This window comes from Cricetulus griseus, chromosome 2 (assembly GCF_003668045.3).
Source record: "Cricetulus griseus strain 17A/GY chromosome 2, alternate assembly CriGri-PICRH-1.0, whole genome shotgun sequence".
Classification (NCBI taxonomy): Eukaryota; Metazoa; Chordata; class Mammalia; order Rodentia; family Cricetidae; genus Cricetulus; species Cricetulus griseus.
This window is the reverse complement of record NC_048595.1, coordinates 96920900-96937871: the sequence shown is the minus strand read 5'-3', so window position 1 is coordinate 96937871 and position 16972 is coordinate 96920900. Positions and strand designations below refer to the sequence as shown.

The 16972-nt window shown below is 47.2% G+C and overlaps 1 protein-coding gene across 1 annotated transcript; it reads left to right on the top strand.

Moving 5' to 3' along the window:
- Positions 1-13413, top strand: Nans (N-acetylneuraminate synthase). The gene is made up of 6 exons (XM_027403145.1): positions 1-132; positions 3912-4127; positions 8882-8981; positions 9877-10031; positions 10660-10926; positions 12376-13413. The coding sequence occupies exons 1-6, from the start codon at positions 1-3 to the stop codon at positions 12583-12585; spliced, it is 1080 nt and encodes a 359-aa protein (XP_027258946.1). The 3' UTR covers positions 12586-13413.
- The last annotated feature ends 3559 nt before the right edge of the window (positions 13414-16972 follow it).

Genomic DNA, 16972 nt, shown 5'->3' with positions numbered 1-16972 from the left:
ATGCCGCTGGAACTGGAGCTGTGTCCCGGGCGCTGGGTGGGAGGGCAGCATCCGTGCTTCATCATCGCGGAGATCGGCCAGAACCACCAGGGCGACCTGGACATAGCCAAGCGCATGATCCGCACTGCCAAGGTGAGGGGCGGGGCCGCGGGAGGTTAACAGTGGAGCCCAGAGGCGAGTTAAGGAGGGACCTGGAAGAGTTCACCGGGAGGTTCCGGAAAGCGCGGTCGCGAGAGCTTTCTGGTTCTGTGCTCCGTGTCTCACTTGCCTCGGCTCCGCAGCTCGATCTTCCAGGAGCGCTTGCTCGTCCCCTCCGCCTCCCTGCTGACCCGACCTCTTTCTTCCCTTTTCCGGTTAGATTAGCTTCTGCCCTTGCCTGGCGTAGTCCGTGGGCTCCCTACCAGACCAGGATCTTAGGGACCCAGCCCCTTCCTGCTTGTCATAAGACACCTCGGAGAGCCTCCCGTGACCATTGGTTTCCAACAACTACAGTCGTTGGAAGTTGCTGTTCCTTTTTATTTTTTCACCTGCCAGTCCCAGTGTTTACATTGCTGAACGGTGAAAAGTGCAGGTTTCGGAGTGCAGATCCCGCTAGGGGAATTTCTGTACTGCCTAAGCTGCTGCCTGCTTTGAAAACCCGGCTTCGTGGCGTTGTGATGAGCATCAAATGAAGAAAGGAGTGTAAAGCACGGTAGTCAGCACAGAGCTCCTTAGGTGACCCCTACTACTGCTAAGATATGTATGAGTATGCACCCCCACACACACACACACACTTCTCAGTAAATCGCCACTCTTCAGTCAGAACTACAAGATGATTTCTCCAGCCATTCCCACCCGCAGCCCCCAGCCCTAGCACTCACACTGGTTTGTTTTTAGTCTTTTTGAAACAGGGTCTCATTCTAACCTGGGCTAGCCTGGGACTCATCGTGGCTCCCAAGCTCTCCCTTAGTCATTCTGCTTCTGTCTTTCAAATGGTGGGATTATGTGTGCAAGCCTTCCCTTGGGGGCTTGTCATACATTATTTAAACATTTCTCTGTTATGAATCGGTCTCTAAGACCGTAGTGCTCATCATTGTGACTCTAGCCCTCAGCTTTAATAAATAAAGTTCGCCTGCCTCTGCCTCCTAAGTGCTGGGATTAAAGCCATGAGCCACCACTGCCTGGCTTATTATTTTTTTTTTAATTGATGATTTTCGTTGTTTTTGTCAACAAGAGTTTCTCTCACTCTGTATTGTAGATTGGCTTGGAACTTACTATGTAGACCAGACTAGGCTGAAACTTGTGACAGTCCTCCTGCCTCAGTCTCCCAAATGCTGGGGGATTATAGGCATGGGCCATTACACTGAGCAGTTCCTGGAGCTGGAAAGATGGCTCAGTGGTTAAGAGCACTGGCTTCTCTTCCAAAATACTTGAGTTCAATTCCCAGTACCTACCTGGCAGCTCACTACCATGTCTGACCCCAGTTCTAAGGGATCTGACACCTTCTCACCTCTGCTCACACCAGACATACATGCAGACAAAACACCTATACACATAAAGTAAATAAATTAATTTAAAAAAAGAGAAGTAGCTGACCACTTAACTTTTATTGTCTGAAATTCAGTTTTACTTTACCCTTTCTCAGGGTAAAAATAAATGGTCTTGTGAATGTAGTACCATTGAATCCCAAAGGGATTTAGGAGTAATAACTGCTAACAAGTTTTAGATTCTCACTCTGAAGTACCGAGCTAAGTGCTTTTTTTTTTTTTTTTTTTTTTTTTTTTTGGTTTTTCGAGACAGGGTTTCTCTGTGTAGCTTTGGAGCCTATCCTGGCACTCGCTCTGGAGACCAGGCTGGCCTCGAACTCACAGAGATCCGCCTGCCTCTGCCTCCTGAGTGCTGGGACTGAGCTAAGTGCTTTTAAGTGTCCTCTCCTTTCATTTCTACAACAGCCTGTTGTCAGTTTCATTTTAAAGACTTAAAGAAGCAAGTTGTGATGGTGCACACCTTTGATCCCAGCAGAGGCTGGCAGATTTCTATGATTTCGAGGCCAGCCTGGTCTAGAGAACAAGTTCTAGGCCCACCAAGGCTACATAATGAGACCTCATCTCAAAACCTCACACTTTTTTTTTTTAAAGATTTTATTTATTTATTATGTATACAACATTCTGCTTCCATGTATATCTGCACACCAGAAGAGGGCACCAGATCTCATAACGGATGGTTGTGAGCCACCATGTGGTTGCTGGGAATTGAGCTCAGGACCTCTGGAAGAGCAGCCAGTGCTCTTAACCTCTGAGCCATCTCTCCAGCCCCCAAAACCTCACACTTTTTAATCTTTGCGTTTAGACACAAGTCTCCAACCTTTGTTCTATAAAGGGTTCAGAGGAACAGCCTGTTTTTCCAAGGTGTGACCTCTCTGTATGATGAAGCTGTAAAGATCCTATAAAAACTGAGCAAACAGAGTTATGGGTTTTCTCTCACACATTCTCTTTAGTTCTGGAGGGCACTGGGGCTGGGGACACAGGGACAAGGTTGGGCCTGTGTGGCAGTGCAAGGGGCCTGGCCTAGATTCTGGACATTACTAGTTGAATGGTCTTGAGCAGGTGACTTTTCTAGGCTTTGAGTGTTTCTTATTTCTCTTTCTGTGGTGTTTTAAAATTCAAAGCAGGGGAATTCTTACAGTCCCTTCATTTTGACTTTGCTGCCATTTGTAGCACGAGGCACATTTGTACGTTTAGTACTTGGGGTTTGTAGTGTGCAAGCTCACTTGCTCCCATGATGAATCTGTTGTTTGTTTTATTACATTTAGAGTGCATTTCCACATGTGTGGGTCTCAGGGATCAAACACAGGTCATCAGGCCTGAGCACTTACCAGCTGAGACATTTCACCAGGCCAATAAAATACATTTTTAAAAGGACTTTTTATTTCAGTTTTTCTTTCTTTTCTTTTCAAGACAGGATCAAACTATGTAGTCCCAGAACTTGCTTTATAGACCATGCTGGCCTCCAATTCAGAGTTCCACCTGCCTTTGCCTCTGCCTTCTAAGTGCCTGGGATCAAAGGCACACACTGCTATACCCAGTTTAAAGATTTGTTTTTGAGGCACGGTTTCTCTGTGTAGCCCTGACTGTCCTGGGACTCACTCTGTAGACCAGGATGGCCTTAAACTCAGAGATCTGCCTGACTCTGTCTCTGGAGTGCTAGGATTAAAGGCGTGTGCTACGCCCCCCCAACACCTCCACCACCCGCTCTCTCTCTCTCTCTCTTCCTTCCTTCCTTCCTTCTTTCTTTCTTTCTCTCTTTCTTTCTTTTTCTGTTTTTCTTTTTAAAAAGAACTTTTATGTAAGCCTGTTGTAGTGATCCACACTTTTAATCAATCCTAACAGTCAGAAAGCAGAGGCAGGAGAACCACTGTAAGTTTGAGGCCATGCTGGTCTAGGGAGCAATTTCCAGGCCAGTCCAGGCTATTTAGTGAGACCTTATCTCACTATGTATTGTGTGTGTGTGTGTGTGTGTGTGTGTGTGTGTGTGTGTGTGTGTGTGTACGTGTGTGTGTACGTGTGTGTACATGCCACTGTGCTTGTCTAGAGGTCTGAACACAACTTTCAGGAGTTCTGTTCTTCTACTATATCAGTTTGTTAGGCTTGATGTCAAGCGTCTTTATCTGATGAGCCATTTTACCTGCCCTCCACCTTATTTTTTGAGACATATTGCTCATGATTTGGTCAGCCAGCCCCAGGGATGGGGGTACGACATCTGACTCTTTTACATGGGTGGTGAGGATTTAACTTAAATCCTCATGACCTCATTTCACCCACTGAGCATTTTTTCAGCCCCATTCCATTTTGTCTAGATATAATGATGTCATATCATTTGCTCCCCAATACTTCTGCTCCAGGTCACTGAAATTGTCCTTCTGTGTGTTGCAGGAGTGTGGGGCTGACTGTGCTAAGTTTCAGAAGAGTGAGTTGGAGTTCAAGTTTAACCGGAAGGCCCTGGAGAGACCATATACTTCGAAGCATTCATGGGGGACGACATACGGCGAGCATAAGCGGCATCTAGAATTCAGCCACGCCCAGTACAAGGAGCTGCAGCGCTATGCGCAGGAGATTGGCATCTTCTTCACTGCCTCTGGCATGGATGAGGTGAGCGCTCGGCCACTTGTGGGACGCAGGCATCTTTTGGTGTAAAGCCAGCTCTAGCTCTGCTTATCTTAACTATGTCCAGCTAAGTAGGAAGCCGGCCGGCCGGAGGCTCAGAAAAGGTGTTTTGAGAGAAGGGTACCATAGTTTAAAAGCAGTGCCCTTGGATCAGAGCAGCCACGCTGAACCCCAGCATCTTCACACTGTGGGGCAGCTGAGCTGCGCCAGGCTCCACCATGAGAATGTGGTTTAGATTGGAAACCAGTGTGCCTCACCAGCCAGCTCTGACTGGCTCTCTGGGGTGCCGTTGGTATCACCCACAGGGAAGTGGCTCAGAGGCTGGCTGTACTGACATCCTAGAAGAGTCCATCTGGTACTAGGCCTCAAGTCCATTTTGCATTATAATCTCTCTCTCTCTCTCTCTCTCTCTCTCTCTCTCCCCCTCTCCCTCTCTCTCTTGAGACAGTCTCTCTATTATAACCCTGGCTGTCCTAGAACTCACTCTGTAGACCAGGCTAGCCTTGAACTCAGAGATCTGTTTGCCTCTGCCTTCTGCGTGCTGGGATTAAAGATTTGTGCCACCGCTGCCAGGTATAACTTCTGTCTTTTGGTGATCCTATGTTCTCTCTTTTCTGAATGTTAAAAACTTTAGTCTTAGAAACAGGACAATGGTACAGAAAGTTTATGTCTTAGGGTTTCTATTATTGTGAAGAGACACCATGACCATGGCAACTCTTATAAAGGAAAACCTTTAATTGGGGCTGGCTTACAGTTCTGTGGTTTAGTCCATTGTCATGGTGGGAAGCATGGTGACACACAGACAGACATAGAACTGGAGAGATACCTGACAGTTCTGCATCGGGATCCAAAGGCAACAGGAAGAGATTGAGACACAGGAATGACAGGGGATGGCCTATGGTTCCCATATGTTGTCTCTCTCTGGATTTCCTTTTTGAGTCTTACAGTATGTACTGCTACTGGTTACTTCCTGGCTTGTCACATTTGGTTTTCTGTCCTTTTTTTTCCCAGTTAATGTTAGAACACAGCTTTTATTCTACCTTTGTAAAGGCTTTGGTAGCAGTACAATGTTTCATTTGGAGGATACACTAGAATGTTATTTGTTGTTTTGTTTTTTTGAGACAGGGTCTCAGTATGTAGCCTTGGCTGGTCTGGAACTCACCATGTAGACCAGGCTGGTCTCATGGTACTCCACCCCCAGAATCCTGAGTGCTGGGATTACAGGCTTACCTTTAGTTTTTGTTTTGTTTTGTTTTGTTTTCCTTTGGTTTCCAGACAGGGTTTCTCTGTGAAACAGCCCTGGAACTCACTTTGTATACGAGGCTGGCCTCAAACTCACAGAGATCCCCTTGCCTCTGCCTCCTGAGTGCTGGGATTAAAGGTTTGTGTCACCAGCATCTGGCTATTACTTTTAGTTTTTTTATACTGTTAAATGATGCTGAACCAGACTTGGTGGTGTCAACTTTTAACTCTAGTATTTGGGAGGTGGAGGTAGGAGAATTAGTTCAGGGCAACCTCAGCTGCATGGTTTGAGGCCAGCCTGAAATACATGAGAATGTCTCATAACAAAACAAATGCCAAGGTGAGCATCTTTTCTGTGTGTCCTCAGTTACTTCCTTAGAGTCCTTAGGGTGGACTTTAGGGACACGCTTTTACTGCCCTTGGAATAGTTTCTCATTGGCTTTAGTTAGATGATTGAAAGTGTGCATGCGTGAGCACACACACACACACACACATTCTCTCTGTCTCACTATGTCTTACTATGTAATCCTATTGGAAAATGCTATGTAGATGATACTGATCTGGAACTCTACCTCCTGAGTGCTGGTTCATAAAACATACCCCTGTCTTTGTGTTAGTTTACAGACTTCAGAATATGTTTGTAATTGTAAGTATTGGTCTTTGCAAAAGGCAGGAAGCCCATATGATGGCCTGTGCCTTTCATTCCAGCACTGGTTAAGTGTAGGCTGGGTGACTGTTGTGAGTTCAAAACCAACCTATGCTGTATAGTGAGTTTCAGACAGTCAGAGATACAAAGTGAGATTCTGTTGCTTTCTTCTTTCATCATGGAAAAAACAAACAAAACCCCAAAAAGCAAATTTTTAAAAAAATTGAAAAGTCCTAGCCCTTGGTGGTGAGCCTGGCCAACACAGCCTGCAAGCCAGAAACAGTACTGCTTTTCTATACTGAAAATCTGCTGGGGTTTCCCTGCTGCCTCTTAGGAAGGAGGTTCCTCTGGCACTTGTTTGCAGCTGGTGTCATGGCTGTCCTTGGGCACAGGTAGGGAGGAGAAAGGGCAGTGATGGGGAAATAGTCTATAAAGCCTTTACAAAGAGTAAATTAATCATTCTTTGCCAAGTTAGCATTTCCTGGTCAGCCTCTTCAGAGCTGGCTTCATTGGGTTCTGCCTGTTCTTCCACGTCTCCCACCTGTTTCTGAAGCAGGTGGCTCCCAGGGTTAAACTTCCTGACTGCGATATGACGGCATTTACAAGTGCCTTGTTCCTCGGGTGTTCTCTGTGTGCTTAGGAATGGTTGAGGTGTGGCAGAATTTTATGGAGACAGAAGAAGTTCCCAGGACACCTTTCAGGAGGGAGTGCAGCAGAGGTGGGCTTCAGTCAAAGAAAGCTTAGTGTTGGGGCAGCAAGCAGAAACCATGAGCCTGGGGCCTCTGAAGGGCACCTGTTCATGTCCTTCCTCTCCACCTCCTTCCTCTGGCTGCCTGCTGCCTGGTGCCTATGACAGGGCTGGCCCATCCTTCTGTGCTCTGTGGACATAAAGACCACATCTCTCATCTTAAATGGAACAAGAGACAGTTTATTCTGGAGCCATTCTGAGTGACACACTTAGGTTACCCCAAATTCCATGTTCCAACGTGGAAGTGGTCTCACAGGGTTTTTGTAGTTTTACAGAAATAAGAGAGTCATAAATCAGAGCAACTTTAAAATACATTGGTGAGTATACCAGAGAGGTGGGTATAATATGACAGGGGAGCCATTCTATAGGCCCAAGATGCTGTCTGATGACATTTAGCTCTTGGACTGGCCCACCAGTGTTCTGCTAAGTTGATAGCTTCTAAGAGGTATTTATTTACTCACTTACTTACTCATTTATTTATTTATTTATTTATTTATTTATTTGAGACAGGGTTTCTCTCTGTAGCCCTTATTTTTCTTGGAACTCACTCTGTAGACCAGACTGGTCTCAAACTCAAAGATTCACCTGCCTGTGCATCCTGAGTGCTGGGATTAAAGATTGTGCTACCACTGCCTGGCTGAGGTTTTTATTTATTGCCATGAGGTGTTAGTTCAGATATATAGTGGGACAAGGCATGGCTAAAACTAGCCCAAGATAAAGTAATTAGCTTCTGATTCTAAAAATTCCAATCTGTCCACAGTACTGAAATTCTAATTGGTTCAGTCTCTACAGACACAGAAACTCCGTCTAGGTTTTTGTTGTTGTTATTGTTTCTAGTCAGACACACCATTATTTTTATTTTATTTTTTTTGAATTTTCATTCATAGCTCTCCAATGGTCACTCACCCCTGCTCTCTCCAGTTCATCACTGTGGGCTTTTTCCTCTCCTGCATGATCCCAGCCAAAGGGCCTTTAGAAAAGTCCCAATTCCCCCAGTGCGGTGGAGCGTGCCTGGAATCCCAGCACTCAAAGCAGTGATAGGAGGGAGGCAGTTTTGAGGCTAGCCTGGGTTACAAGATGGTGCCATTATTTTCAAAACAGAAGCACTGTTACCCCTTCCTTAGATCAGTAGTTTCTCAGAGTATCCACACAGAAAGGATCTATGACCACCTACTATCTGTTTGTATTTTATTTGTGGATTTTGTTTTGTTTTGGTTTTTTGAGGCAGGATTTCTCTGTAGCTTTTGGAGGCTGTCTTGGAATGCACTGCAGACCAGGCTGACCTCAAACTCACAGATCCACCTGCTTCAACCTTCCTAGTGCTGGGATCAAAGGCGTGTGGTGCCTTGCCCGCTGTCTGCTCTTACTGAACTTTAAACAGCTCTGAGTCAGTCAACCAGGCATGGTGGTGATGCCTGTAATCCTAGCCCTTGGAAGACTGAGGCAGGAGAATCAAGAGTTGGAGGCCAGTGTAGGCTACATAGCAAGTTCCAGGCCAGCCTAGAATAGCATGAGCCTGTTTTAAAAAGCAAAAAAAAGCATCCTAAGTCAAACCAGTTTGGTAGACCTAGATTTGAAACCAGACAGGTTTATCTCCAGGACCCTCCCTCCTGGGATCCATAGCTGGCATTTCTTTGACACCAGTCTGCTGGGGGTGGCATGTTCCATGGCCTGATCCCAGTTAGGCGTCTGAAGAGCTATGTATTGATTGAATTACTTTAAGGCAAACTGAAAAGCAAAAGTGGTAGGGTCAGGAAAGAGGTCTAACAGCAGTAGGGCAGGTCAGAGGAAGCCAGCAGGCCCCTGGAAAGAAAGCCACTATGCTGTGACCAAGCCTGAAGGCAGGACCTGAAGGCAGGTTTGAACACTTGCAGGGTGATGAATCAAGGTGGCAGTTTTCAAAATGGCCACTAGATGGCAATGATTTCCTCAAGTGGTCTACAAAATGAGGCACTCTTCCTAGCAGGAACTCCCCTGCCCCCTCCACCCCCCCTGCTTTCTAGTCTCCTGCACTGGGTTCCTCCATCACCCATCCTGTACCACGAGGCCAAGGGCAGTGTTTCTGAACAATGGTGAAAGGTACCCGATCTCATTTTTTTGTAGATGGCAGTTGAGTTTCTGCATGAACTGAATGTCCCGTTTTTCAAAGTTGGATCTGGTGACACTAACAATTTTCCTTATCTGGAGAAGACAGCCAAGAAAGGTAAGTGTCTTTTTTTCTTATAACCAGAGTCCATACTTCGTGTTTCTGCCCCCTAGTGGCCGCTTACTGTGATAGTATTTATGGAGACTCATCTGGGTTTTTTCCTTTGTTTGTTTTTTGAGACAGAGCCTCACTATGTAGCCTGACTGGCCTGGAACCTGCTATAGACCAGGCTGGCTTCAGACTTTTAGAGATCTGCTTGCCTCCACCTCCTAGTACTGGGATTAGAGATGTGTGCCACCACACCCAGCTTTGGAGACACATTCTAGAAACCTCCTACCCTTTTGTTTTAGGGCAGTGCTAGCGACTGAACCCAGTGTCCTGTGCACTGGATGTGTGTGTTCCACCACTGAGCCACATCCTCACCCCCTGTAGGAATCTCCGTTCTTAAGTCTCCACATGACACTTGGTAAATTGACTTCCCAAAAGTGAATGATCTCAGTTGACCCTCATTACAAACCTGGGATGGAAGCAGGTCATGCTGCCAGCATATTCTGTACTTGTGTCGTAGGCAAGGTGTCACAAGCCCTGAGGACAGGGCTCTATGCAGGCCAGCACTAGAGCTGGTAGCTCTCTCTCTCAGGCCGCCTCAGCTGTGCTCATGCACTGGGAATCTACCACACTGCAGGTTGTGTGTCCCTCATTCCAAATGCTTGCGAGCAAGAGTGTTCCAGAATTTGGAGTATTTGGATTTGGGATTCGTAGACTGAGACGAAGCCTGTTCTGTACCGTGCAGCCTCTTGATCTGTAGAGATGCCTCTCTTCCCCTTGGTGTGCTTCCCTTTGCTGAAGCATGATGCTGAGGAAGTGGATTTCCCCATCAGCAACTGTGCGGTGTCTAGGGCGATGTGGGAGGGGGAGTCTGAGCCCTGTGAAGAAGGTGCCGGTTCTTCAGGTCGGCCTATGGTGATCTCCAGTGGGATGCAGTCGATGGACACCATGAAGCAAGTATACCAGATCGTGAAGCCCCTCAACCCCAACTTCTGCTTCCTCCAGTGCACCAGTGCCTACCCACTGCAGCCGGAGGATGCCAACCTGCGCGTCATCTCGGTGAGCGTGAAGTGCGGGTCTTATTGACCCATTTCCTCATTGTCTGTTCATTTGCAGTGCTGGGGATTGGACCCAGGGCCATGGCACGCCACTGAGCTGTATGTAGCCCTAGCCCTAGCTTTTGTTACAACCAAAATTGTAACCAACTATGGCACACTTTGTAAATTTACAGATCTTATTTATTATGAATACAACATTCTGCCTGCATGTATGTCTGCACACCAGAAGAGGGCACCGTATATCATTATAGATTGTTGTGAGCCACCATGAGGTTGCTGGGGATTGAATTCAGGACCTCTGGAAGAGCAGCCAGTGCTCTTAACCTCTGAGCTATCTCTCCAGCCCTACAGCCAGATCTTACGGAAGCATTTTCTCAATTGAGGCTCCCTCCTGTGTCAGTTGACATAAAACCAGCCAGTACAGCAGGTGCTCTCACTGTTCCCAACAACCCTCAATGGATGCTTTTATTCTTCCCACAAAGGGGAGGCTCAGAGTGCCTGCCTTACTGTCCCACCCCTGGCTGCTCTGCCCGGGAGTGGCTGAAGTGGGGTGCTGGTCAGATCTCCCTGATGAGGGGAACATGTGTGAAGTCCCAGAAGGGTAACCACTCCCCCTTTCTATTTTATAGGAATACCAGAAACTCTTTCCCGACATTCCCATAGGGTATTCTGGGCATGAGACAGGCATTGCCATATCTGTGGCTGCAGTGGCTCTGGGGGCCAAGGTGTTGGAACGTCACATAACTTTGGACAAAACCTGGAAGGGGAGTGACCACTCAGCCTCGCTGGAGCCTGGAGAACTGGCAGAGCTGGTGCGGTCTGTGCGCCTGGTAGAGCGGGCATTGGGATCTCCAACAAAGCAGCTGCTGCCCTGTGAGATGGCCTGCAACGAGAAGGTGGGTGCTTCCTGACTCTGTGACTGCCTAGCCTTGCTGTCCTGAAGTAGGTGTGGCACACTTGGCTAGGAGCTGGATTCAGTATGGCCTGTTTGAGCCTGAGGGATGACCAGGTAAAGGAATGTCATACCCACCCATCTGAGTGTCATTAGGCTGTGGGAGCAGCAGGGTGATGTGTTACATAAGAGCAATTCAGGCTTTTCATCCACCTCTGGTCACATTAGCTTTTCTACTAAGTCTCTGAAGCCTGTGGCCTCGGCTGTGAACCCTAGGAGATACAAAGTGAAGCTCTAAGATAGCCTAACCGGGTCACTTGGAGTAGGCATATTCTGAGGCATTGGGAAGAGAGCCTGGGCAGTCCTAAGTACAAGGGGGCACTGGGTGGGTGGCCACGGCCATTGTGTGGCGCTGGTAGGCAGTGATGGTGAGGCTGAGGCATGCCTTCCGACTTCTTGGAAGCTGTGGCCTGGGCCTTTCTGTCCTTGGGCGTTTAGAGCCAGAACTCCTCATTGGCAGTAGTATGGCTCAGGGCAGAGGATAGACACTCGGTATACATGAGAAATATTGTCATCTTTTATTCCGTGGAAGACTACCTGCTATGCCCCCCCATCACAGGCCCACATGTACTGGGAAGTTAGCAGTAAAAGAATATAATCGCCTTGCAGATGAAGTGGGGAGAGTTGTGCAGAAAACTAGCATGAGAGTTACAGGAGTTGGGCGTGTTCAAAGCGGAGGGCGAAACACAGCAAGGGCCACAGTATGATAATCAGCCGCTGAGACAGCTTTTCCTGGTGCTAAGTTCCAAGCAGAATTAGCACTCGAAAGCTCTCATGTGTGAGCTATGGAGGGCAGCAAATGCTGCTTCAGAGTATTTACGGGGAGGCCGAGGTGCTGGTTGTGAGCCAGGCCCTGGTCTCCACATCTTCTGTAGTGTCTGTCCCCTTCCTGGGCACCCCTTGTCATCTGAGTAACAGTCACCCTCATTGCTCATGAGCCCTCCTTACCCCTCTTTTAGGTTCTCATCTTGGCTATTGACAACTTGACCAAGCTGCCTGCCTTCTTTTGACCTTAGTTTCTCATAATATGTTAACTAGACAGGGACAAAAGCAATCACAGTTGTCATGTTGTGGGGACAAAAGTAATCACTGTTGTCATATGCTGGGAGCATGCTCTATCCCACTCTGTTAATACTCTGACAAGGTGCCAGCACCTTTAGCAGGGAAGCCAAACAAAGCACCCAAGGCCCACAGGATTTGAACCTGGATCTATCAGGCTACACAGCCTGAGCCCTGCCCTTTGTGCTGTGTTCCTGGGAAGGCCTGTCCTCTTAGTCTGTGATGTCACCTGACACTAGTGAGTAAAGTCTGTGCTGTGAAGGTCCCATCACAGGAATGTCAAGTGCGCAGGAGTGATTTCTAGGATCTGACACTGATCTTCCTGTGTCCACAGCTGGGCAAGTCTGTGGTGGCCAAAGTGAGAATCCCCGAAGGCACCGTCCTGACCCTGGACATGCTCACTGTGAAGGTGGGGGAGCCTAAAGGCTATCCTCCTGAAGACATCTTCAACTTAGTGGGCAAGAAGATGCTAGTCACTGTTGAAGAAGATGACACAATCCTGGAAGACTCTGTGGAAAATCACAGCAAGAAAATCAAATCTTAAAATAAAGTGCCACTCCCTGGCTTCTCAGCCACCCTGCTACTACTGTCCAGTGTATTGGGTGCACCCTGTCACAGTGGCCACCTGTGTCCAGCCCATTGGAAAGGAAGAGCCAATGAAGCCATTCTACTTTGAGGTGTCCAGCCAGAGAAGGTGGCCCAGAGCAAATGTAGCTCCTTCAGGGTTTCTGTGTAGCTCTGTTGTCACCTTAATCCTTCATGTTCCTACCTACAGAGCAACTCCAGGAACTCGAGATCTTGATTCCTCAGACAGTTGATTTCCCTCCTCTCCTATCCTGCCCTGGGTTCCCAGAGTGATCATTTTGCATTAGACTGCCTGAGGCCCTGTGGGCAGAGGCAGGCTCACCTGTCTCTGTGAGTAAAGGTTGGGAGAGAGCAAATTTCCCTTTGGCAAATCCTCAGGGCACACTCTATGTCAGTTACCACCATGGCTCTAAGCAGCCAGCCCCTTCCTCAGAGGGCTAGTCCTCAGACGGGGCAGGTGTATGCTAACCCATGGTGCACACAGTGGATCAGTGAGGCAACTGTTAGAAGGGGAATGTGAAGAGGGGAAGAACTGTCTGTATCTGTGCAAGGTGACAGTGTGGCGCATAGAGCTTAGATGTCTCAAGTGTGAGGAGGGATGCAGAAATGATCCCTGTGGTAATCACCAGAGTGTCTTGTCACATATGACAGATTACAAACCCAGGCACAAAGACTCCATTGTTCGACTTCTTTAAGCTGTGTGAACTTTTTATAGAGGTTCATTGTCACATTTCACTTTGTTCTTTGGAATCAATGCTGAGATTAATCATTTTGTTCTTTTCAAGTATCTAATTGTCTTCATTTTATTTAGAATTTTTTTTTTCCTGAGACAGGATCTCACTCTATTTCCCTGGCTATTGTGGAACTTGCTATGTAGACCAGACTGGACTTGAGCTCTGAGATCTGATTGCCTTCTGCTTCCTGATTGCTGAGATTCAAGGTGTGCACCACCACACTGGGCCCACATTTTATTTTTTTATATGTGTGTATGTGTGCAAGAGTTACAGAGAGTGACTTGTGGGAGTCAGTTCTCTCCCTCCACCATGTTGGTTCCAAGGATAAAACTGAGGCCATCAGACTTGGCAGCATTCCTATTTACCAGCTGACCTGTATCACTGGCCCATTAGCCACCCCGCCCCTTTTGTGTGTTTGTGTATGTTTGCAGAGGTCAGATATCCTGTTTTATCACTGTCCACTTTATCTGAGGCAGCATCAGCTGTGCTGACTTCTAGCAGGCTCCAGAAATCTGTCTCTGCTTGGCCTGGCTTTTCATTTGGTGCTGAGGACTCAGGTCCCAGTGCTTTAGCAGCAAACACTCTTACCTATCATGCCATCTTAAGCCCTTTTAAAGCCCTTTCTCTCTTTAAAGATTTATGTTTATTTTATGTATGTATGTATAATGGAGGTCAAAAGAGGGCATCAGATCCCCTTACTAGAATTATAGTATGAGCTATGTACATGATGAGAATTTAACCCAGGATTTCTGCAAGAGCAAAAAATGTTCTTAACTGCTGAGACTTCTCTTCAGCTGCTGCTTTTCAAGGTGGTGTGTGTGTGTGTGTTTTGGTTTTTTCAGATAGGATTCCTCTGTGTAGCTCTGGTTGTTCTGGAACTCACTTTGTAGACCAGGCTGGCTTTGAATTCTGAGATCCATCTGCCTCTGCTTCCTGAGTGCTAGTATTAAAGACTTGTACCACAGCTGCCTGGTTGGTTGGTTGGTTGGTTGGTTGGTGTGTATGTGTGTGTGTGTTGTGTGTTGCTTGCACATATGTCTGTGTGAGGGTCTCGAATCTCCTGGAACTGGAGTTAGAGACAGTTGTGAGTTGCCATGTGGGTGCTGGAAATTGAACCCAGGTCCTCTGAGCCACCTCTCCAGTCCCCTTTTCAAGTTCTTAATCTTTGTGTTCATACTTATTTGACCTTATCTTTTTAAGATTTTGTGTGGTGTGTGTGTGTGTGTGTGTGTTTGTGCATGCCCTCACAGGCCGGGGGTGGGGGTGGGGGTGTGTCGGATCACCTGGCGCTGGAGTTATAAGCAGCTGTGAGCTGCCTGATATGGGTGGTGGGTTTGCAAGAATAGTTTGAACTCATAAAAACTGAGCCATCATCTCTCTGGGCCCAACCCAACCTTATTTACTATATCATTCCTATTTGAAAGTCTATTCAAGCCTCTTCTCCATGAGCCTGAGAGGTTTCTTTGTGAATTAGGACTCCCTTTCTTGGAGTCTAGACTGACTTCTGGGGTGGTGGGAGTGAGGGGTGTTCTGGTTTGTATCCAGGCACTTCCCAGCCTACTCAGAGTTGGAAAATTGGCATGCCTAAGTGCTTGTGGGCAGACTCTCCAGTGCTGTGCCCTTGTCACCTCCACAGACAGGATCCACTGAGCTGACCTTCACTATAAAAGAGGTGAGGGGAACGTCTCCTAGAAGTTACAGCTAGTTTAGCCTTGTAGATTGAGCAATAGCTAAGGGATAAACTGTGCAGGCTAGGGAAATGCCCGGAAGCTGGGAAGTGGTTTGGTAGGAGTGGAATGTGGGGAAGAAGGGGTCAGAGCCTTCCGAGTTCTTTGGGGAGTGGTGAGCCAAGGATTCAGTTTTTCTTTTCTACATTTATGTGTATGGTTTCGCCTGCATGTATGTCTGCACACCACATGTGTGTCTGGTGCCAACAGGAGCCAGAGTGTTTAATCTCATGAAATGGATACAGTTGTGGACTACCATGTGGTTGATAGAAACTGAACTTGAGTCCTCTCCAAGAGCAGCCAGTACTCTTAACCACTGAGACATCTCTCTAGCCTCTACATTTTGTGTGTATATGTATGGGTGGGTATGCACTCTGTGTTTTTTGTTGTTTTGGTTTTTTGAGACAGGCTTTCTCTGTAGCTTTGGAGTCTGTCCTGGAACTTGCTTTGTGGACCAGGCTGGCCTCAAACTCAGAGATCTGCCTACCTCTGCCTCCCCAGTGGTGAGATTAAAGGCTGCACCATCATCGCCCAGCCAGAGGACAAGTTTTTTTTTTTTTTTGGTTTTTCGAGACAGGGTTTCTCTGTGGCTTTGGAGGCTGTCCTGGAACTAGTTCTTGTAGACCAGGCTGGTCTCACTCAGAGATCCACCTGCCTCAGCCTCCTGAGTGCTGAGATTAAAGGCGTGCACCACCAACGCCCAGCAGAGGACAAGTTTTAAGAGTTACTTCTCTCCTCTCACCAAATGGACCCTGGGATTGAATTCAGATTGCCAGGCTTTGAAGCATGCACTTAGCCTGCTGAACCATATTACTAGCCTCCTCATTCCCCCTAGAAAATTTCTGATCAGAACGTGATAGAATCTGGCCTGGGACCTCCACTCACCAAACACATGCTGTCTTGAGCAGGCTGTCCCTCACAACACTAAATGCTTCTATCCTCTAGGAACTCCTGTATGGCCAGTGTCCCTGATAAAGTAGAATTTTGGGTGGAAGAGATGGCACTATAGGCAAAAGAGCCCCTGAATTCTCTAAAAGCTAGAGACCATAGAAGGCTTCCATGGTGCTAAAGGATGATGTACAAACATGTTTCACAGTATTTTTGTGGCTGGAAACAGCTGAGAGTTGGGTTGCTTCCTTGGAAAACTTAGGGGATAGATTGTCATCATCCTGACAACCTGAGTTCAATCCCCACAACCCTTATGTTGGGAGACAAAACCCACTTCGACCAGTTATCCCAACATCCATGTGTGTACCATGGTACTCAGGTCCCCTGCCCCCACAAAATGAATGTTAAAAAGAACTTGGTTATCTTCATGAGTGGTGAGCTCCCCATCACTGGAAGTGTTCTATTTAGGACCAGCTGACTATTTCAAGAAAGCTATGAAGGGAATGGCAGATGAATGAGGTCTTATCCAGACCTGTGTGCTATGCATTTGACTCCCTTTGAAGAACACAGTTATGAGAGAGTATTTGTATTTTATTAAGCAACGCATATATTAGAAAACTTGTCATTTAAAAATATGGTTGTCACTAGCCAACATGGACTGAAACCATGTGCCCAAAGGAAATGATACACAAACCTCTCTGGGAGATGGTGCCTAGAAAACAGCAGCTGGCCCCAGGTCTGAGACCCCTCTGAGGAGCCAGCCTCTGCCTAGCCCAGTCTCAGGAATCTTATGCACCACACTTGCTGTCCCTTGAAGCTGGACATTTGGAACAGAGGTGTCGGTCCTCCATTTCCCTTGGGGCTGGTCTGGACTAAGCTTTTTTCTCACTAAAGAAACAGTTGCTGGGGCTGGAGTACAGCTCCATGGGGCATACACTTAGGATGTGCAAGGCCATGGGTTCTAGCCCAAGCACCAGGGGAAAATAATTTGTGGTTT

What these genes read in the sequence shown, in the direction of transcription:
- Nans (XM_027403145.1), top strand. Translation starts at nt 1, where the DNA reads ATGCCGCTGGAACTGGAGCTGTGTCCCGGGCGCTGGGTGGGAGGGCAG. An exon ending in GGAGAAGACAGCCAAGAAAG is followed by an intron (nt 8,982 to 9,876) that starts GTAAGTGTCTTT and finishes CCGGTTCTTCAG; the next exon opens with GTCGGCCTATGGTGATCTCC. An exon ending in CCAACCTGCGCGTCATCTCG is followed by an intron (nt 10,032 to 10,659) that starts GTGAGCGTGAAG and finishes TCTATTTTATAG; the next exon opens with GAATACCAGAAACTCTTTCC.